This window comes from Lepidochelys kempii, chromosome 4 (genome assembly GCF_965140265.1).
Source record: "Lepidochelys kempii isolate rLepKem1 chromosome 4, rLepKem1.hap2, whole genome shotgun sequence".
Classification (NCBI taxonomy): domain Eukaryota; kingdom Metazoa; phylum Chordata; order Testudines; family Cheloniidae; genus Lepidochelys; species Lepidochelys kempii.
This window is the reverse complement of record NC_133259.1, coordinates 23,286,333-23,309,444: the sequence shown is the minus strand read 5'-3', so window position 1 is coordinate 23,309,444 and position 23,112 is coordinate 23,286,333. Positions and strand designations below refer to the sequence as shown.

The window sequence follows — 23,112 nt, the reverse complement described above, 5'->3', positions numbered from 1 at the left end:
CTCCTAGTGCTCTTGGTTGTATTCTAAATTCTTCCTTCTGTCTTGCCTGAAGGCAGAGAAAGCAGTAGAAGCTTCTACCAGTACCATGCTGTGGGTCAGAGTGGTTTTACATATCTACCACAAAAAAGGTGTTCAGCTTTGACAATGGCCATCTGAACAGTAAGACTGAAAAAAATCAACTGACAGTACTTTCTGCTGACTCAAACTCCTTGTTTGAGAGCTGAAATATGAGTCTATATTCAAGAAGTTGATGATGCTCAATACCACTAGAGGTCAGTAGAGCAACGTTTTTATTTCATTTACTGGTTTCTTTTAATTACAGTACTTACGTGGTCACAATCACATTGAAATTTACAACTTTATTATTAATGTCAATTCTGAGTTGCTTACGATCCTCTTGGGATCCTACAGGAAGAAAAAAATAGATACATTAGTACAATATTTTCTGTGCATTAACTATCTGTATTTAAACTATTAGCCTGAAAATTCTGTTCAATGTCTATTTCATGTTCTATTATGTGGCACAGGCAGCCTACCACATTATCAGCTTAGCCTTAAAACTAATGTTTTTGCTTCTGTATTTTCAAGACTAATAGATTTCTTACCATAATAAAAAAGGACATCAAGAGCAGGACACCACAGATTAACCTCTCTTATCCAGTTATCTGTAAAAGATTATTAGAAAGCAATATATGAATCTTATATAAACTAATACACTTCGCAACACATTTTAGCCTTCTTCAACACTAGACTAAAAATCAGTTAAAAATCAAATGAAATTATGCTGAAGCAAAAATGTGATATTGTTTTATGATTTCTGTGTTATAAAATCTTACAATGTTAAAAATGGCTGACAAAGATGCTAAATATTTCCCACGTTCACTGGAAGCTAATATATATAGGAGCTTGAGGATTAAGAAAAGATCAGGTTTTTTACAAAATTAAAAGAAACATCTTTAAAGAGGATTTTCATTATTCCTGTACAGCTCACTTTTTAGACATAAATTTACGAGGACTCTATTTTTTTCTGCTCATTAACATCGTATTTGAGATAAAACAGTATTAGTTAAAACTCAACTTCCCGGGGCAGAATACTCAGACTCTGGGCTGAATGGACATTTATTTCTCTAAAAAATTTATTTCTAGAGACCTTTATTTACAAGAGCCTCATAACAAAACTTGATGCGGGAATTGGAAAAGGGATCGAAATTCTTTCACATCTACATTCAAGTCCAGGCAGATAATGATCAAAAGTTGTTGCCAACAGTCTTACTGAGTCAAACTGACATCGGTGGTTTTATGTGACACATGGGTTGGTCTCAATGGACAGATGCCCATATCATCACAACTGGCATCTCTGCAGAGAGGTCTAAGGACCGAATGGGGATGGACTACCCTATGGCCTCCTAAAAGGGACCTTTGGGACAGGATGGAGGCATCTTGACAACACAGCTATAGATACCTTGCCTTTGCCCTCCCTATACTGTACCTGTTTTTTGGCTAAGGACTACAATCTCTAGAGCGATCAATTCGGCACCTTTCACAAGTCTTTAAAAATCACTTAAAAAAATCCAAGAAATAAGATTTTTCACTGTACATCTTTCAGGTGTAAAGAAAAGATATCCTTTTAATTATTGGAATAAATGGACTCAACTGTAAAAATGCACATTTAAATGAAGTTATTTTAGACAAGCAAGAAGGTCTAAATTAAAATAGAGACAAGCTGGGTGAGGTAATATCTTTTACTGGCCAATTTCTGTTGGTGAAAAAAACAAGCTATTTAGCTGCACAATACCATAAATTAAAATAGGCACTTTAAAACCTGGAAGTTATAAACTATTCTATTTAAACATCAGCTAGGAAGTTATCCAATGATAAATCCTGCCTATGGGTCATCAAAACAAACAAGTTGTTAAAAAATTCCACAAAATTGTTTTACAGTTAGGGAAATTTTATGTTCTTTAAAAAAAGGAGGAAAATCGCGAGCAAGTTTAATAATCATGAAAAAGAAAGATTGATAGCTCTGCACAGAGCCAGTCATTTTTAGGGATCTAGTACACCTTTGCGAGGGATTCTGTGGTGCAAAAGGGGTCCGGTACTATTTAAAAAAAAAAAATGAAATCTACCCTTAAGTTAAGTGACCTTGGTAGAGAAATAAACCACCAATTACATCAGTCTTATTCTGTGTAAAGTGACCAGAATCTACCAAAGTTAGAGTAAAATTAACACACGAGCACTGCATTAAAATTGTAGCTGCATTTTGTAAAACATACATAATTTTCTTTTTTAATCATCACTTTTGTACCTACTTACAACCTGTAATTTCAATGCAAGTGTCTTAAAAAAAATTCAGTATCAATATAGGCTATGGCTTCAACTCAGTTTAACAGCTTTAGTTTCAGCCACCGAGGGCATATCTCTACTGCAGTTAGACACCCACGGCAGGCCCACAGCAACTGACTTGAGCTCGGGATGCGGGGCTGGTTTGCAGTGTAGGCATTCAGGCTTGGTCTGGAACCTGGACTCTAGGAGCCTGCGAGGTGGGAGGGTCCTAGAGCTTGGGCTGCCTGATCTAGAAAGTCTGCACTGCAATTAAACATCCCTGCAGCTCAAGCCCAGCAAGCCTGACTCAGCTAGCATGAGCCAGCCATGGGTATCTAATTGCAGTGTAAATATACCCTTAGAAAACTCAACATTAGCATAAAGAAATTACATCACCAACTTTCCTCTCAAGTAAAAATGTATATATAAAAGGTGTGATCTTAAAACTTCCATCTGCATAATCTTTTTATTCGTGAATCAGGATGGTTTTATTTCATTACAAATACTTGCGAAATCCTTAACTTACCTAAAGTTGAAGCTGGCACAACAATCAAATGAGGACCTTTATCACCCTCTTGGTAGAGGTATGCCAGGAATGCAATAGCTTGTATCGTTTTTCCTAAACCCTAGGAAGAAACATTAACAGTTTAAACTAAAATTAATATAGTCATTGTAAAAGTAAGAATAGTTGGGACGAATGAGTTGATATTTCTCAAGTGTTTACACATAGTCAGTGGAAAGGTGTAACAAAAATAAAAAAATATTAGTGTTTATCAGCTATATTTTAGACAATATACTTCCTTTGACTCACCTGAATATGAGAATAATCATCCTCAAATCATTTAATGACTCTCTTCCTCTTAACCCTCCCTCATTACAGATTAATCTGTCTTTTCATTTATTCTTATAATCCATTTGTAATGTTCCCATTTTAGTTTAAATTTTAATCTATTTCCCCTCTCCCCGCAACTTTTGACTGGTCTTCCCACAGCCTGTGGTATTGATGTGCAGACCATTATTTGAAATCCAGAGCATTCCTTTGAGGGCCCTTTATAAAAAGGGCCATCTTTGTAAAGCGTATTCCAGGTATTTACGACAAGAGAGTGAGAGAAACTAGGATTCTGAAGAGAAATTTAGTAGAAAGCTCTTTGCAATAGGAGTAGGCTTCAAGCAACTTTTACTGTACTGTCTTTTTGTGTTTTCTACTTAAAATACTGAATACTTATCTACCCCACACACAGGGTAGTAGTAGGATTAATGTCAAGTGTAGAGTGAAGTACTTGGAAATCAAGGAACATTATTCGAGTCCCAATTAAATATCCACACCAATAGCACCAATCATATCACTTGTAAATGTAACCGAGGGTCAGAATTACAAGTGACAGCCGCTTAAGAACCCAGAAATGCATAACCTTCTCTCACAAACCATTTCAAACCCAACCAGACACACAGGGAGAAGGGAATTCACAGCTGACAGCCAAACAGCCAAACACTGTGGGGGGGGAAAGGCAGGGGAAGGAAGGGAGGGTCTCTGCTATTCTACTTTTCTCACAATCTTCTAGCAGTTTTAGAAGTGGTGAAGAGAATTTGAAAAATTTTATGGGTTAAATTATGGGTTAAAATGGTGCTAGACACCTGAAATGTCTGATGTTACTGCAGTGAGAAACATCCACTTGTTCAAGCAAGCTTTTTGCTATGCGAGTGGCTTCCACTACCCAAAACCATCATCTGATCCCCAATTATCCAAGGCTATGAAATTCAAGCCCTTCTCTCTTAAAGGGATATTGCAATTTGAGTAACTCTGTGCAAAACAAAGGAACTTGTGGTTTCCAAATTAAAATTAATTTTACAATACAGTATGAATGAAATTCTCACAATCTCATTTCTACTTCTGACTTACAATAGATATTAATGGTATAGCCATCAGGATATTTAAAGACTTTTTATTGTGAGATTGTGAGTAATAGTTCACTAGTTACTGCTACAGTAACTCACAATTAATTTAAGAAAAGGAAAAAAATTCAAAGCAACAGTTTTAAAGTGATTTTCCACTGGTAAAGTTACTAATTTGTGGTTATGGAACACATCATTTAAGCATTTTATATGAACTATTTAGACAAAAGTAGGTCAGATGAGCAGTTTAAAATTTCCTAAATATTCAGTTTTCTACTTACCATTTCATCAGCTAAAATACCATTCAATCCATGTTTATGCAGTAGTGCTAGCCAGTTCAAACCTATCTTCTGATATGGCTTGAGCTCCATACTGAAAAAACAGAATAGTTTACAATTTTAGCTCCTTCTGATTGCTTCTATATGAAAGATCACCACGAAAGTAATAAATTTTTACAATGGTCATCCTAAAAGTTTATTGTAGAGTTTCCTACCATTTACTCCACCCAAGGCCCAGTTGGGAGCCAAGAACTCACTTTCAGGAGTCGTGAACGTCTCTCCCAGCTCATGATTACAAACAAAACAAATGTCACTTAGGTTTAAAAAACTGTTTTTAGTTGTTTGAATCCTTTATACGTTTTCATAATTATTTAAAAATAATGAAACTACACTGTTATCCTTTAGCCATTTATATTTTGTCTTTTTTATCATTGATTGACATGCAATAATTACTTAAAGATATGGAAAAACCATTTTAGTTCTATTATAGAATGTGATGCAGCTGCAGCTATTGGTAAAGCAGAACAACTTATTAGCAGTCTCTCATACAGTGACCCTCTTTAGAAAGTTTATTTTAACAATTAAAAACTGAACAGGAGATACAGAAGAAAAGTAGGGTATGCAGTCAAGAACGATCATCCATTTTTCAGCTTTGAACACACTGGGAAAGTGTTAGCTCAACTCTATTTTTATTTAAACACCAAAAACAAAACAATTCAACAAAATATCTATTTGTTCTTTTAATCAGAGGTGTAAACAGTATTCCTCAGTTATTACTATACACTACACAGGGAATTTTTGGTGACCACATAGTGTGCACAAGACCTTACGCTCAATTCCTGAAAATTGCTCGCTATGGGTGGGCTGCTCTGCAGCACGGAGGTCAAAAGGGGCACCTTGGTGGGTTCAGGCATCAAGCTGTGCAGAGCAGCTTGTAGCATCGAGGCCTCAGGTTGCAAGATCTCATTCAAAACTGAGCCATACAGCAAACTGCACAGAACTTATTTTTATCTGCCTTGGAAAGTTGAAGGGCTGAGTCAATTCTGACAGATTCTGAACATCAGGGCATCTACGCATTTCAACCCTGTAACGCACAAACCCTAAGCCATTGCTGAGGCTCTAATAACATTTCAACAAAACTTTTTATTCATAGTATGCACAGCAGGCTGTCTTATTTACTTCTGTAATTCCATTAACTTATTTTATCCAGTTTATGAAAAAGTTGGGGGTTACCAATTAATGCATGTGTAAGTCTCCCTCACGCACGAATGGCAAAAACTCACATTTTTACCTTCTTTTATGTCCCTTCCACAAAGATTTTTTTGTTGTTGTTGTAAATTTACGTGAGCCCAGTGCATGTACCTTGTAAAGCACGAAGGAAATCCTTTTGGGTCAGATGTCCAAAAATAGGTTCCTAGCCTCTCAACTGTATTCAGGCATCTGAGGTAAGTAGGAACTGAAGCAGCTCCTATTTAAGTGAAGGGGGCCTGCTGGATGTTCAACAATTTTGAAAAAAAATCAGTCCCTTCATTTAGGTGACTAAACATGGTCTCGAACACCTGATTTCAGGCTCACATTTTTGAAAATCTCTGCCTCCACCTGTACATAGTATCAAACAATGTTTTCTGTATGTCAGTAGTATTCAGATGTACCTTTGATTCAGAATGGAAGGTTGCTCTATGTTCCATCCACATCCTCCATCTTCAGTGATCCTGGTAACTTGTTTTGTCAATTTATTTGAAATGTCTTCACATTTGTTCATGAGTTTTAGAACCACCTCTCTCTCTTTGAGCAATATTTTACAGTTCCATATAATATCTTCTGATAATCCGTTTGTCTTACTCATTTTTGTAAACTATTGAAAGAAAAAAAAATACTCCAATTGACACGGATAGCAAAATTAAAAATGACTATCAAGCAGCTTAAACATGGTTTTATAACTCTAATCTTTCATAAACACTGTATTAGTCATTTTTTGTAAGAAAAATACATATAAAGGTTATTACATCACTGCCAGTGTGAACTTTCGTTACTAATGCTCTCAGCTGACTTAGCGTCCTTTCATCCCTGTTAGAAGCTGAAGGAACAATCCATAAACCTGTTTCAGAAAGGGGCTTTTTTTTTTTTTTTTAAATCCTTTAAAACCACCTATAGGTTTGTGAAATTCAGCTCACATTCCCTGAGTTATTGAATGGCTTCAAGACTATACACAATAGTGTTAGTGGTAAGAATTATAGTACCATGTCAGGAGTTTGCCCACCTCTGGTAAAAAGGACAGGAGCCAAACTACGGCCCACGGCCACATCCAGACCCCGGGACCCTCCTGCCTGGCCCAGGAGGCTAGCCCCCGGCCCCTCCCCCTGCTGATCCCCTTCCCCCGCAGCCTCAGCTCGCTGCGCCGCTGGTGCAATGCTCTGGGCGGCGGGGCTGCGGGCTCTTGCAGGGCAGCGCAGCTGCAGAGCCACGGCCTGACCTGGTGCTCTGTGCTGCGCGGTGGTGTGGCTGGCTCCAGCCGGGTGGCATGGCTGCCTGTCCTGGTGCTCTGGGAGGAGCGGCTGTAGCAGCACCAGCCACTGATGCTCCAGGCAGTGCGGTAAGGGGGCAGGGCGGTCAGAGGGTGGGGAACAGAGGGGTTGGATGCGGCAGCGGGGGGCAGTCAGGGGCTCTGGAGACGGTCAGGGGACAGGGAGGGGTGGAGGGGGCAGGAACGCATTAGGGGACAGGGAAGTTGGATGGGACAGGAGTCCCAGGGAGGCCATTGGGGTCAGAGGCGGAGGGGGTTGGATAGGGGATGGGCTCCGGGCCACGCCTGGCTGTTTGGGGAGGCGCAGTCCCTCTTACTGGGCCCTCCATATAATTTCAGAAACCCAATGTGGCCCTCATGCCAAAAAGTTGGCCCGCCCCTGCTTTATACCTTCAAAATTGGACAAAGAGCCTCCTTAGACAAGAGAAACAAACAAAAAACCTGCTCCAAACATTTCTTCAATATTTCATACTGTGACTTCATAGGGCCACTACATTAATTTGCTTAGGAACCTCATTTTCTTTATGGCTTCCGGACTAGAGGTATTTAATATGTGCGATACAGGTGCTATTTTTATTAAGAAAGATGACTGCATGAAAGATTGAACATGCATACCTAGAACTGTTTTACACTCAAGAGTTTCAATCAGCCCCAGCATTACAGGGTATACGTAGCACCTCCCACTGTGGCTTCTGCAGACCCAGGAACAGATCTGCTGGAAGCCAAGAGTTTTAGAAGACCTGGCTCAGGAACATGATTGACTGCTAATGTTGATTTTCAATAAATCTTAGGAGACTGGGAAAGTTCCAGAAGACTGGAAGAAAGCTATTCTTAACCCAATTTTTAACACGGGTAAACAGAATGATCCAGGTAAAAAAAGGCCAGTCAGTCTGACATAAGTCACAGGCAAAATAATGAAGCAGCTGATATGGGACTTGATTAATGAACAATAAAAGGAGGGTAATTAATTAATGCCAATCAACATATTTCTGGAAAATAGATCCTGTCAAACTAAACTTTTTTTTTTTAAAAAAAAAAAGGAAATTACAAGTATGGTTGATAAAGGAAATAGCGTTGGCGTAATATACTTGGACTTAGGGTAAGATGTTTGACTTGGTACCCCACAATATTTAAATAAAAAACTAGAATGGTATAAAATTAACACGGCAGAGAATAAATGGATTAAAAACTGCCCAACTGATAGGTTTCCAAAAGTATTTGTAATCAGGGTATCACAGAACAAGTGTGTTTACCGTGAGGTCCTACAGGAATAAGTTCTCAGTCCTACGCTATTTAAAATTTTTATCAAATGACCTGAACGAAAACAAAATCACTAATAAAGTTTGCAGAAATTGAGAGAGAGAGAGAGAGAGAGAGAGGTAAATCATGAAGAGGAAGGTCACTGATTCAGAGTGATCTGGATCACTTGGTAAACTGGGCACAAGCAAACAATATGTGTTTTAATAGGGCTAAATATTACAAGTATTTGTCTAGGAACAAAGAATGTGGGCCATACTTACAGAATGAGGGAAACTATCCTGGAAAGCAATGATTCTAAAAAAGATTTGGGGGTCATGGTGGATAATCAGCTGAACATGAATTCCTGGGATATACAAACTGGGGAATCTTGAGGAGGAGTGGAGAGGTTATTTTACCTCTGTATTTGGCACACACGTGACCACTGTTAGAGTACTGCATCCACTTCTCATGTCCATAGTTCAAGGAGGACGTTGATAAATTGGAAAATGTTCAGAGAAATGCCATGAGAATGATTAAAGGGTTAGAAAACATGCCTTAGTGATATATTTGAAGAGCTCCATCTATTTAACTTAACAAAGAGAAGGTTCATTAGTACCTACACAGGGAACAAATAGTTAATAACGGGCTCTTCAATCTAGCAGAGGAAGGTATAATACGATTTGAAGGCTGGAGGTTGAAGCAAGGCAAATCAGACTGGAAATAAGATGCAAATTTTAAACACTGGAGCAATTTACCCAGGTTGGCAGTGAACTGGCAATGTTTAAATCAAGCTTGGATGTTTTTTCTAAACAACGTGCGCTAGGAATTACTTTGGGGAAGTTCTATTGCCTGTGTTATACAGGAGGTGAGATAATATGATCACGACTGTCCCTTATGGCTATGAAATCTATCAAATAGAAATATACAAAAATATGAAATATGAAAATATAATGAAAGTTGACAGAATTTAAGGCCATTTTTGTTCACCATTCTAGTTGTCCTTCCTTTCAGATTTTAACACTGGATACTGTAACAAACGAGGATTATTTAATATACTCCCACTTTAAGATGAGCAAGTAAAAATTAGCGTCACTATCAACAGAAAATGCTATAAAACTGAGGATAATATACGGAGGTTTGCACAAGCAGAATTTATAAAAACAATGACATTAATAACATGACAATTTAGCAGGGAGTTCAAAGTTCCCAAATGTAACATTTTTAGTTTTAGATACTAACTGGATTTGAGACAAAAACATAATTAGACTCATTTTCACTTTTCTCCAACCATTTCCTCACTTGAGTCATGGGCCTGGCCACTACTCTGACAGCTTGTGGGGCAGCATACATTTGAACAGCACCAGTACTTAGATCTCAAGTCCCAGGCTATGACTTCTCCTAAGAGATCTATTCTCCCTCCACTGGGAAGCCAATATTATTTTGTTGTTGTTTTTGTGGGGAGCAAACAGAGGAATTGGGTGGAAGGGCTCCACAGAGTCTAACCATGCTGATGGGAGTAGCAAGAAATTGGATGCCACCATGACACTGGAACTGCTGTAGGCAGCCAACAATTTCTTTTAAAGAGCTACATGGGGGAAGGGTTTTCCCATGAATGTGTCCTGACCAGCTGCCGGGGCAGCCTCCTTACCCTGCAGTGATGACACAGCTCTCAACAGGCTCCCTGCTTCCTAACCACTGATTGCCTGCTGCCAGCATTCATCTCTCTCCAGTTCAAAAAGATGCATGTGGCTTACAGGGGAGGAGTGGCCCATTTCTCTGTAGTATCCTCCACCTCCCAAGTTGAAGCCTTAGGGAGCAGCAAAGAGAAGAGTGCCCCTCCACACAGAAAAAAAAAAATCAGTAAGGACTATGGCTGTCAGCTTTCTGGGTGCTGCTGCGAAAGCTGCTTCCAACATCAGAGCACCATCCCACCAGCCTCTGTTAACAGAGAAGAGACTCAGGGCTAGAAGTTAATTTTTTTTTCTTAAATCCAGAATGTGGTTTTAGGCTACACAGACTCATGTTCTGCAACCATTGTGTGTGAGAGAATGAGAAATAGACAACTTTCTGTATAGATAAATCCTTAGCCTCAACTCCACAGTCTTGGCTGGAAATCATCCTTTCCATTGACTCTCATGTAAATGGGTGGGCACTCATACACAGAGATGTGGTAGGAGGTCAGGAGCACATGTTGCTAGGTGTGCTGTTTTTATAGGAGGTTTAGGGGTCAGGTAACCATGTCAAACTAGCAGCAGCTCTATATGCTGCTCTCAGAAAACTTATTTCAATTGTACCTTTGTTGTTAATAAACAGGAGTATAATGGTAGTGCACAAAGGTCCCAATTAGGACTGTGACCCCACTGGACTGGGCACTGTACAATCAGTGCTGTGGAGGGCTTACTATCTGCAAGATAATGGTAGCACATTCTCAGGAAAGTCACAAGTGGAGTGAAGCAAAGCTAGGTGCCGGGGCACAGTACTGCAAATAAAATGAACCCATAAACTGAAGTAAAACCGGTACAAAAATAGTTATTTTACTGCATAAAACTCTTGTTGGACCTCATTTGCAATGACACGTGCTGTTGTGCATATTACGTTTCTAAAAGGACATTGTGTTTTGGAAAAGGTTTAGAAGTTGCTAAAGAACAAAATTATTTGTGCAAAGATGCAGGGAATGTCTTGAAGAGTTTTAAGAGAAACACATTAAATGTTTCCATCACCTTTTATAAAGCCACCCAATTTAACTGTATACTCTGGTCTATATAAATTCATGTTCCTATTACTCTTTCCTCACACTCCCTTCTCTGTTCCTGATTTTAGATATCCACAAGCTCTTTGGGTCAGAAACCATAACTTGCTGGGTGTTTGTACAGTTGTGACCCAAGGATCTTTTGATGCCACCTGGCAGACAGCACAGGGGTGCATAAGTATTACAGGGACCCTCCAAGTCTGGTATTTACATTCAAAGTCACCAAAAAGGGTCTTGTAACATTTTCACTGAAATCAGGTGTCATACACTGGTGGTCATCATCTCTGCGAAATCTATGGGTGGGTAATATGTAAGGAGATGTGAGCACACACAGACACACACAGTGGAAATTATGTTCTTAAGGCCTTGTAGTTAAACACAGGTCACCCAGAGGTAGCATGCCTTGAGACCTACTTCTTCAGACAGGAGGTGGGAGACACTTATCTCTGCAGCTGACCACTGTGACCACAGAAGTTTATTAGCATTCTACATCAAATGCCAATGAAGATCTTGCAGGGACTTTGGAAGAAAAATTAAAAGGAAGAGGTTAAAAAAATGGGGGAGGGAGTAATATCCCTGTTTCATAGCTGAAGAACTAATGACTGGTTGGACACATCTAAGGGTGCAGAAAGATGCCATGGTATCCCCCATCTGGGGAGACAAGTTGCCAATGGGCTTGATCTCATGAAGAGAGGGTCTCAGGCATCCTGGTTGGAAAATGCTGTGAGAAGGATGTTGGGGGAAGCAGTGCATCATTGGACAAGAGTGCATCTCGTTAGCTAAGCTTATGTGCTAGAATGTGTTATGATTTGATTTTGTATATAACCTTTGTTTCCATTAATCCTGTTTGCTATAGTTTAAATATCTATTCTTTATGATGAAAACAAAAATATGTTTACGGAACAAACAAATCTAAGTGCTCTGTGTCAAGCAGAGCTAGAACCTCAGGTGTAACCAGTAAGCTGTGGCGTAACCGCTCCTTTGGGAACGGCAGGTCTGGTAATTCTACGAGTGTCCAGTGGATACAGTCTTCACACTCCAGGGGGATGGTCAGAGAAGCTGGGGCTGGAATGCGTCAGGTTGCAGAGGGACAATGGTGCACACCTGGGCTGAGAGGAAAGCGCTTGTGTTGCCTGTGACTCGGGGTGTCAGCAGTCACCTGGCAGGGATGGACAAAGCTCCCTGATGCTAAGGGGAGGAAGTTGCGGGATACCTCACAACCCTGGGTATCCCCAGGGAGCATCACAACAGGACCTAGCACAAGAGGGCAGCCTTAGTCGCCCCCCTAATATAGTGTCCTAACTATGATATGTTCGTAAAGTACTGAAGTAGATAAATTGAGATAGTTCCCTCCACAGGCTATGTCAAGTTTCTGCAGTTGCCAAATAACTGACCTTCCCATAGCATCTGCAGAACATTGGTTCCTTTATCTGAACTTGGTCCCTTCACATTTCAGCTTTAGAAACCCTCAGTCATGCATGTGCTTGCCTAATCTCACTTTCTGCTGGGATGATAATTTCATTCTCCAAGTGAGTCTTCTCATCAGCACCATTTACGCCACAAAGCTCAATTTTCTAGTCCTTGCCTGAACACTTTCCTTAAGGTTACACTGCACTATACTGAAGACATTTCATAATGTACCTTCTTCAGAGTGGCTTTCATATTCTCCAATTACTTCTACTAGAATAGTTTTTCCATCTATTATTCCACATCATGTATCAAACTTCACAGCGCTACGCAATCTCATTTAATTTCATTATTACTACCACCACTTCACATTTCTAGCATCATTCAGCAGAGGCTCTCAAAGTATTTTGTAAAGTTAGTAATGCTCTGTTTTACAGAGGTCTGAACTGCGGCACAGAGGTTAACTTTCCAAGAGTCACATCAAGTGAATTGGAAGAACACAAGTCAGAATTCCAGGACGGTATTCTAAAAACTTTACAATAGTCTCTCCTTCACCTTGGTCCATTTCCTTTGTCACTTTTTATTTTTCTGGATTTCACCATATGTTCAAGATATAATCTTGGATCTGGGAGCCTGAAGTGTGCTCTAGTTTAGACAGATAGAAGCCTCACAACAATAGTATTTCCTCGCCAAGGGGTTCTCAACATGTTAACAACCAAAAATGCTTTAGGACCTCTTTGCCATCTAGCCATAAAAGTAAAAGGAGAATGGTTAGAATCCCCCAGACCTGTTTGCAACCACCAAGTTCAGAATCCATGTTGTAGCTTATCTGTACATCACAGATAATCAATGTCTAATTTCATTGCCTTATTCTGAACTTGAAGTTAATGAAATGGAACAGAGTAACCAATTACAGCCAAAGGCAACCCTCTTATTATTTCACACTATATTTCTCCCTTTAATCAACGCACAAAACTCTTTACCTGGGAATAATTTTGTGGGCAGTCAGGCACTGTTTATTCTAACATGTAGCCTCATTTCTTCTGTCACATGCCTGCTTAAAATCTACACACATCACCTTCATTTGTTTGCAATTCCTCAACACTTGGTATCTTTTCACTCTGATATAATACAAACAGAATCAATATTTGTAGGGTTTTAAATAATATTTTAACTTCCTACCACTGGAAGGAATGGCTGACAAGAAACCTCGACATGTGTCGCTACCCAGATTCATACGCAAAGATAGGCTTGAAGTAATGACTGGCAATGAGGAGAGGGGGATTCTATTAAGTTCTGCCACTTGCACCATGTGTGACTAAGCACTTACTTTGGGCCTCAGTTTCCTTAACTGTAAAACTAGCAAGGCTTAACTGCCTCAAAGGGGCATTGAAAGGCTCAACCCCGATTCTTCATGAAGACATTGGAGGTGGACCTTTTTTATCTGCATGAAGCTCCACAGAAATCCGTGGGGATTCACTTTAGGTCAGAGGTCAATCAACACCTATCATTACAGGATTGGGGGCTAGGTTTGTTATCCTCAGGCAGAAAACATTAAGTGCAAAATATATTTCAGTTTAAAGAGGGAAATGATAAGTATTTTTAACTTAAACAATGTTAAATTGAGAACACTTAAGAACACTTATATTTGACAGTCTTCAGTATTATTACTGCTATTATTATTATTAAATTAACTTTTCAACATGTTCTTCACACAATTATAGATAACAGGGTGCTCTGGTAAAATTTGGTATATTAGTCTAACTTAAAACAAGTAAAAAGAAAAGGAGTACTTGTGGCACCTTAGAGACTAACCAATTTGAGCATGAGCTTTCGTGAGCTACAGCTCACTTCATCGGATGCATCCGATGAAGTGAGCTGTAGCTCACGAAAGCTTATGCGTGAAGTGAGCTGTAGCTCACAAAAGCTTAAGCTCAAATAAATTGGTTAGTCTCTAAGGTGCCACAAGTACTCCTTTTCTTTTTGCGAATACAGACTAACATGGCTGCTACTCTGAAACCTCTTAAAACAAGTAGTATCTGAACATCCTATACAACTTTCCCTTCCTTATACAAGATACCCAGTGATCATACAACGAAAAAGCTGAACTTTTAAATTGCTCAATCTCTTCCCCGCTCCCCATAACTGCAGAGTTTATCTGTAAAGAACCTATATGAAATGAACACAAACCTGGTTTGCTAATGTCAATTCAACAATTACATCTCACTTTAATTCAGTGAGTGTACCAATAAAAGGATATCCTTCACTGGCAGTTTGTGTGTTTGGGTTTTTGTTTAAACAAAAAGTGAAAAATCTTACCAAATCCCTCTAATTTAAGCAATTCTGGGATTTGCATGTAGATACCTGCAAGTAAGTTTTCTGAAAAACATCTTTTGTTAAAAACAGCCATGAAGAATGTGACTTTTAATAAGAGTCCAAATGCCTAAAGGTCTGGTTGGCATGAATATAAATCCTGTTATCTATAAATAAATGCACTGAAATTGAAGCCATCTGTTATAAAACCACATATTTTATTTCATATCAGCATTCATCTCCAAGTTACAACAAGATGAATTTTATCTGCCATTCTGAATTATCTACAGGAAAAAAGAAAAAAAAAAAGCGATATTACTGTGTCACAGAAGTTCAGGTGCTTAGCTCCGTGTTCACATGGGATCACTAGAGACTTAGGACTGGATTTTTCAGAAGCGTGCACAGTTAAGTAGGCCATAATACATGCATTTTTTTAAAATTCGGCCCCAAAAAGACACATTGTTTAGGCTACAGACTTCTTAGTCCCACAGACGATGGACACAACTCAACAGCTTTTATAGGACTCTTGAAGCACTGTCCAGTGAAATATGGAGTAGGAGCATACTATAACCAAGTAGCTACCACCAAGCAACGAGTTTCCTGGATACACCTTACATCAATTTTTACCTCAATGCTGGATAAAAATAACTCTGGCAAGAAGGTTTAAGATTTTACTTTGTTTGTTCATTTCAATAAACAAATGTGAATTCTTCTGTATGTGCCGTTCCTATTGTTATCTTTTCTTCATTTGCCCCTTCCATTTTTCTAATGAGATTTGGGTTGGGACAGGTGGGTTTTCTTTTGGTACCTCCAGTCAGTTAAGGAGATGAGATTTTAATCACAAATATATCAGTAAAAAGATAACTTTTTCCCACAGGATCCCTGACTTATTCAGTGCACAGGATGAATGATGCTCACTTAATGAGCAAAAGGAGTACTTGTGGCATCCAATGAAATGAGCTGCAGCTCACAAAAATTTATGCTCAAATAAATTGGTTAGTCTCTAAGGCACCACAAGTACTCCTTTTCATTTTGCGAATACAGACTAACTCGGCTGCTACTCTGAAACTTAACGAACAGTTATTCAGTATTCTGTTTTTGCCTCATTGTTCAATGTTTGGCCCTTATTTCTGGAACATTATTCAAGCCGTACTCTCAAAGACCGATTTATTAATTTCCTATGGGCTTTTCCAGGGCACTCGTCACTATAGTTTTTAAGCGTTTCAGAAACATCAATAAATATATGTGCATAATGCTATCAGATGAAGGAATGCTATCCACATTTCACAGAGGGAGAACTGAGGCACAGAGATTAGTGTCAAAAGGATCCACTCTGGGTGCCCAATTTGAGACATCTAAGATTGCTTCTCTTGTTTTTTTAAGCCAGTCTTTCACATTACATAGCAATTTATAAGTTCAATGTACAGCTCCCACTGAGTTTAACTGCAGGTGTTAGTGTTTGGTGTGTTTGCAAATTAAACCACACAATCTCACATCAGGCACCTGAAAAATGAGGAACACAAAATGAGTGATCACCTGCATAAAGGTCAGTTTAAGTGATTTGACTAGCACTGCACAGAAACTCTGCAGGAGAAGCAAGGAGAGAATTCAGTTCTCCAGGGCAACAGACCTATCAGACCATATTTCTCTTCCTGCAATCCTCTGCCTCATTCACTTCACATCTTCTAACTCAGGGGTGGGCAAACTATGGCCGGCGTGCCGAATCCGGCCTGCGAGCCGTTTTAATCTGTACTGCGAGCTCCTGCTGGGGAGCAGGGTCTGGGGCTTGGCCCCGCTCTGGCGCTTCAGCCCGGGCGCTGGGTCAGGGGCTGTACCACGTGGCTCCCGGAAGCCGTGGCATTGCCCCGCTCTGGCTCCTACGTGCTCCAATGGCCCCCTCCGGGGCTCCAACAGGAGCTTCAGGGGTGGTGCCTACAGATGGGGCAGCATGCAAAGTCGCCTGGCCACACCGCCTCAAAGGAGCCAGAGAAGGAACATCCCACTGCTTCTGGGAGCTGCTTGAACTAAGTGCCGCTTGGAGCCTGCACCCGAGCCCCTCCCCAGGCCCCAACCCTGACCCCACTCCCGCTCTCCAAACCCCTCGATCCCAGCCCGCAGCACCCTCCTGCACCCCAAACCTCTCGTCCACAGCCCCACCCCAGAGCCCTCACCTGCAACCAGAGCCCTCAATCTCTCCCGCACCCCAACCCCAATTTTGTGAGCATTCATGGCCCGCCATACAATTTCTATTCCCAGATGCGGCCCTCAGGCAGAGAAATTGCCCACCCCGTTCTAACTTTTGCAACCATTGATTCATGGTCCCTACAAACAGTCTCCATTGCTACATAACCCTGAGTCGTTTTCAGAGTAAATTAACCCTGTGCTCTCAATGAGGCAGAGATTGTGTAATCATGAAATTGAAGACTACCATATTGCACACACACAAAAGGGTAACTCCCTAGGTTTTTCTTCTTAAAAAGCAAACAAATTCCATCATGTGGGAGCCTACTGGTCACCTCTGCTATTTGAGATGAAGTGGTAACTGATGCAAGTAGCAGGTTGTCATCCTCAATATGGACCAGCACTAGAATGGGACGAAACACTTTGCCAGTGGGTTTCACAGATATTTATTGACAGCAGAGGAATGGTGAGACTCAGGAATCTTGGACTCCATTTCAAGCTCTGCAGGGGTGTGTACTCTAGTGAACCCAAACAGCTGCCTATACCACAATTAAACAGCTGCTAAGCCATTCCAGCTGACTCAGGCTACGCCAACTGTGGGTTTTAATTGCCGTGTAGGCATATCCCGTATGTCCCCGTTCCAGCTGCTCATGCCATTCTCTTTGCCCAGCTGGTTTCAGTTCTCTTCCCGCACCAGGGCTCTTCATCCAATCTGGCTCCCTCTCCCACTGCACTGGTTCTCAGTCCCAGACTCCCATTGCTCCCCATGTGATACCCATTCTCCCTACTTCATTTCCTTCCTAGCTGCCAGTCCCAATTCTCCCCATCCTGTACCAGCTCCGGTCCAGTTCTTGTCTCCTCTGCATTCCAACCAGGGAGCTTCCACACACACACACACACACACACACACACACACATCGTCTGGGCCCAGCAAGGGGGACACTAGAGCTCAGGAGAGGCAGTATCCCTGGTCTCAGTTCTGGTACCAAGACCCAAACTCGACATGGCTTGCAGCAACCCGGAATTGCAATGGGAGGGAAAGCCTGTTCGGCACCAGGCTGGAGTGTACCCAAATAGGATAAAATGTTCAGTGAATTCAGCTGCTAAAATAAGTCTCTACTGAGTATGTGCAAACTGCAATATTTTGTTATAATTTGGGCAACTTTGGGCAGATTTTCACAGAGAGTGCAAAAGGCACATCCCTGAGACAAAGTCACCCCATGCAAAATTTCAAATCTCTCAAACCATAGGATCGGTAGAGCGTTTCAAAGAAAAGATGGTTGGAATTTTTTAATATGGGCAAAACAATGCAGTTTTCTTTAGCTTCATTCTTGGAATTTTCCAAAACATTTCAGCCTCAGAGAAACATGCAGCATGAAAATTTTAGCCCAAACAGTTAAAGTTCAGCCAAGGCATAAGCACCTGAACACTCGTCTTAATGAGAAATGCTGGGTAACCTAAAGAGGTGATTCCAGCCCAGACAACAATTTCCATCAGAAATACATCTTACTGCAAATTCTTGTTGGAGAATGGTGACAGTTTCCAATTCATCTGTATTAGTAACAAAAATTCTAATTTAAATGCCACAGATGTGCAATGACACTGCAGACTCCTGTCCAGATAGTGCCAGATCCTGCAGATATGTACTTCTATGCTTAGTGCTCAGACCATCAGTGGTCACATAACTTTCAGTGGAAATATTCATAGTAGCAAACACTAAAAACTCAGTACTTGTGGGATTGGGACCTATGTTAAATTAAGAATAGAGGATAAAAATACTAAGAGCGTTTAGGTTTGAACTGGGCAAGACAAAGATGAAAACAATAAGAACAAGAGGTTGCTTGGGTGAAGAGAGAATGTTTTTGAGGTTAAACAAGTTTCCATTCTTTTAGGGTAAAAAATTAAGACTATTTGTATTTTAACTTTTGCATAGGGCTGATTTCAGAAAGTTATGACAGATATGGCATACATATTAAATATAGAGTTAAGGGAAAGTTCATTAAAAAGAACTCAAACTATTGAGGGTTCCAGAAAATTCTTGTTATGCAACTGAAGTTCCCAAATACACTAATTTCTGTTCAAGCAAATGAGCTGGTCAGAGCATTGAGTTATTTGAACAGTTTACAGTGGAAAGTTTTAGAATACCTTACTTCCTCCAAAAACAAAGGCCTTTGTAGCATTTACTTCAATAGGACCCAATGAGAACACAAACTTATGTGCAGCTTGAGATCTTTCTTGGCCAATATATACAATAGTGTTCACATTCAAAAGTTCTACTCAACACCTCTTCTAATTACCACAGTCATGCTGAAAGCGAGCGCATAGATGGCAGTGACGGGCTTTCAAATTAAAATGGTCCTTAATTCTAAAAATGTCAGAACAGGTTGTTCACAATGGACTAACCCCATAGGATGACATTGTCATCCCTACTCTGGCCCCTTTATGCCTGGTAAAAGGGCAACAGCAGTGTTAAGGATACCTAAAAAGCTCAGTTCTGCTTGCAGAGAAATTCCTACTGCACAGATACCAAAGAAGATCTTAAGATGGCCTTCCAAGGCCCCTTTTCAAACCCTAGCACTAGGGTTGCCAGTTTTGGTTGAACGTATTCCTAAAGATTTCATCACATGACATAATCTTTAATTAAAGATTTATCTTTAAATCCTAGAGACTCCAGGCCAATCCTGGAGGGTTGTCAACCCTACCTAGCACAGAGGATGATATGTCAGAGGCAGGGCTGGGAGGGGCATGCCAGGGCAGGACCCAAAGTACACAGTCAAGTGACCCATATGGCAGCCTCAGGGTACTACCATAATTCTGTTCAAATAACTCAATGCTCTGACCAGCTCATTTGCTTGAACAGTTTACAGTGGAAAGTTTTAGAATACCAGGGTCTCCAGGGCTGTCTCACAGTTATGATGTGGGCTATTCCAGCCAAAAGAATAGTGCAGGCTCAAATGGGGTGCAAGGGATACTTAAAGCCACCTTAGCCCCAACCACCTCAACCCTTGGTCTAAAATTCTGTGTTGTGTCTGTCAGAAACACAGCACAGAATCTCATTCATTGCCTCCACTGAGATCCTACTATAGTGGGCTGCGATCAAGTAACCTTATTTTACTGGCAGTTTGAATTATCTGAGAAAATGTTATTAACTTTCACATTTCAGCTCTCATGTTCTATAAAGACAGATTCACAGACTGGTAGATTCTTCGGTCAGAAGCTACCATTGTAACCATCTAGTCTCACCTCACACAAGCCATAGAACTTCCCCAAAATAATTCCTAGACCTGATCTTTTTAGAACAACATCCAATCTTGATCTAAAAATGGTCAGTGATGAAGAATTCAATACAAACCTTTATAAATTGTTCCAATGGTTAATTACTCTGTCAGTTGAATATTTAAACCTTATTTCCAGTCTGATTCTATCTAGCTGCAACTTCAGTCATTGGATCACATTATACTTTTCTCTGATACACTGAAGAGCCCATGATAAAATATTTATGCCCCATGTAGGTACTTACAGACTATAATCAAGACACCCCTTAACCTTCTCTTTGTTAAACTCAATAAATTGAGCTCTTGGAGTCTGTCACTCTAAGTCATGTTTTCTAAATCCATTCTCGTGGCTCTTCACTGAACGCTCTCAGATTTATCAACATCTTTCTTGAACTGTGGGCACCAGATCTGGACAGTATTCTAGCCATGGTCACACAAGTGCCAAAGTTAGAGGTGAAATAACCTCTCTGCTGCTATTCAAAATTCTCCTGTTTACACATCCCAGGATCGCATTAGCTCCTTTGGCCACAGTATCACAATAGGAGCTCAGGTTCAGCTAATGACCTAACATGACCCCCAAATCTTTTTCAGTCACTGCTTCCCAGACTAGAGTCCCCCATTCTATAAGTATGGCCTACCCTTTTTTGTCCCTAGATAGATACGTGGACATTTAACCGTATTACAACACAGTTTGCTTGTGCCCAGTTTACCGAAATATCCAGATTGCTCTTAGTTAGTGACCCGTCATCTTCATTACCTACCACTTCCTTAATTTGTGTGTCATCTACCCAACTTGATCAGTTACGATTTTGAAAGCATATTGAAAGACTATGAAAGCACAGTCTGTATTGATCACTATTATAGTTAATGATATTTAGAAAAAAACTAAGCAGAATGACAAAAAGCATTTGTTAAAACAAGGAGCAAAATACAGAACAGATTTTGATACTGCACAGATTATTTAAAACATTTGGTCTTAAACCAAATTTCAATCAGCTGCATTTTGAAATGGCCATACTAAGATAAAGGACACTGTTAAGAGAAATACACATTGTCCTTCCATAAAAAGCCACTAATCTACCAGAACAACAGGAAGACAATATTCAAAAAATCTTGAATTTGGAGAGAAAATGCTGTAACTTTCTGAATTACTGGCAAAATATATTACAATAAGTTGTATGCACATTTCTTTCACCCTGCCTTGAACTGAAGCACACACTAACATGGGTTTGAATAAAACAAATTAGAAACAAACTGTATATTCAATATTGTTGGAAGATTAAAAAGGAATCGGGAGAAAGTTTTCAGTTAGCTACATTTCTGATCATAATGTATAGAACCTTCAAAAATCTGCAACAGGAGAAAAAGATGAATACAAACTACAAAAATCCAGCAATTCCCACAACTGAAGAATAAAGTAACTTTACCAACAATTTAAATATTTGCTAAGAACTAGGTGACCCAGACATGCATACTCCTTGATTAGAAAACATTCATCCCAATAAATTATATTCGCCAGTATTTTCACAACATGAATGTTCCTACAGTTTAAAAAGTCACAAGGACTTTAATGTGAAAGTATCAATTACATAAATAAAAGTAGGTACCTAATTAAAGTACCAAGGAAATATTCAAGTTGTAACTTAGCAGAATGACTATTTGAATGAAATCCACCTTGACAGTGATCCACATTACCCCAAAAGTACTATTAGATGGTTTTCTTTTAAAATCTGTAACTATACCCTTGTAGATGTCATTAAATTAGCGTGAGCCAACTTAAATGTTTCAACCATAGTAAAGCCTTGCTTTTATGAACAGGGACACCAACTTTTTTAGGTTTAATGCCACTTCTCTATGGTTCTACTCCATATTCTTTGTACATATTTAATGTTACCATATTTACCATTCAACTGCCTATACTTTCCTTTACATATTTAACTACCTCCCCTTTAATGAACGAGAATTATTTATTCCAACACATTTTTCACTATTATATCCTTATACTTTCTACTTTTCATCAGGAGAAATAGCTATATAATCTGCCTCAGCCATTAAGATTCAATTTTAAGTAACTTCAAAATATTCCTAATAGTTACAACAATCTGCATTTCCTTGATATACTACATTTAAAGATTATTGTCCAGTACAATGCAATTAAGATGTTGATTTTTCAGAACAGAAAAAAGCATTCTTTAGAGCTGAGACTTGATTTTTCATAGAATAAGACCTTCAATTCAACTCTCAGAAAATTAACTTTTCCACCTATCTCTAATACAGCAGTACTCTTGGTAACTGAAATGCAAGCCTTCCTATATTATGCATTTATGAAGCTTTTACTACAGTTTCTGGATATCTATTGTAATACACTGCTAGCCCTTAACCTTATCATTTTTGGTTTACAAGTTTTTTTTTCTAATACTGTACAAGCCAAGATAATTTGTAATAGTCTACCATGTATTTTACATGTGAAAAAATTTGGAGAAAAAGATCTTGGAGAGTGGGCTTAGTTTTAAATTTTTAATAAAAAAAGAAATATCCAAATTGTTATATTATTCCAATTTATTAGTAGGGAAAGTATTGGGTTGCTGAATACTGGATTTTTTAAAAAACAATTAAAACTATATCCCTATTAAACATCTGCTAAAAACTAGTTTGCTATATCTTCGTTACATTTTGGACATATGGTTACAGCAACTATAGAAACATGTGAGTGCTGACAAAGGCAATCTATATGAAAGAAATATTTTGAATTCAATCAAACAAGCCCATACAACTTGATTCTGTTTAAATATTTTAGCAAATAGAGAGGGAGAAGGCAGCCCTTCAGCAAATACTTTTCCAAAGAATCAGCTCAGGCAAAGCCCAACAAGTTCGGAAAGGAACAGAATTATGACAGATGTTCTTTAAGAAGCCAAAGGCTTCAGGCAAAAC

The 23,112-nt window shown here is 39.5% G+C and overlaps 1 protein-coding gene across 8 annotated transcripts in view; it reads right to left on the bottom strand.

The window, feature by feature from the left end:
- The window catches only part of SMARCAD1 (SNF2 related chromatin remodeling ATPase with DExD box 1), a 78,599-nt gene that overhangs the window by 13,597 nt on the left and 41,890 nt on the right, over positions 1-23,112 (bottom strand). For all 8 annotated transcript variants that reach the window (XM_073340708.1, XM_073340713.1, XM_073340712.1 and 5 more), the window contains 5 exons: positions 6,146-6,348; positions 4,497-4,587; positions 2,849-2,948; positions 606-665; positions 330-405 (listed from right to left, as the gene is read on the bottom strand). In XM_073340708.1, coding sequence (XP_073196809.1) covers positions 330-405; positions 606-665; positions 2,849-2,948; positions 4,497-4,587; positions 6,146-6,348 — 530 coding nt within the window. The remainder of the gene's footprint in view (positions 1-329; positions 406-605; positions 666-2,848; positions 2,949-4,496; positions 4,588-6,145; positions 6,349-23,112) is intronic.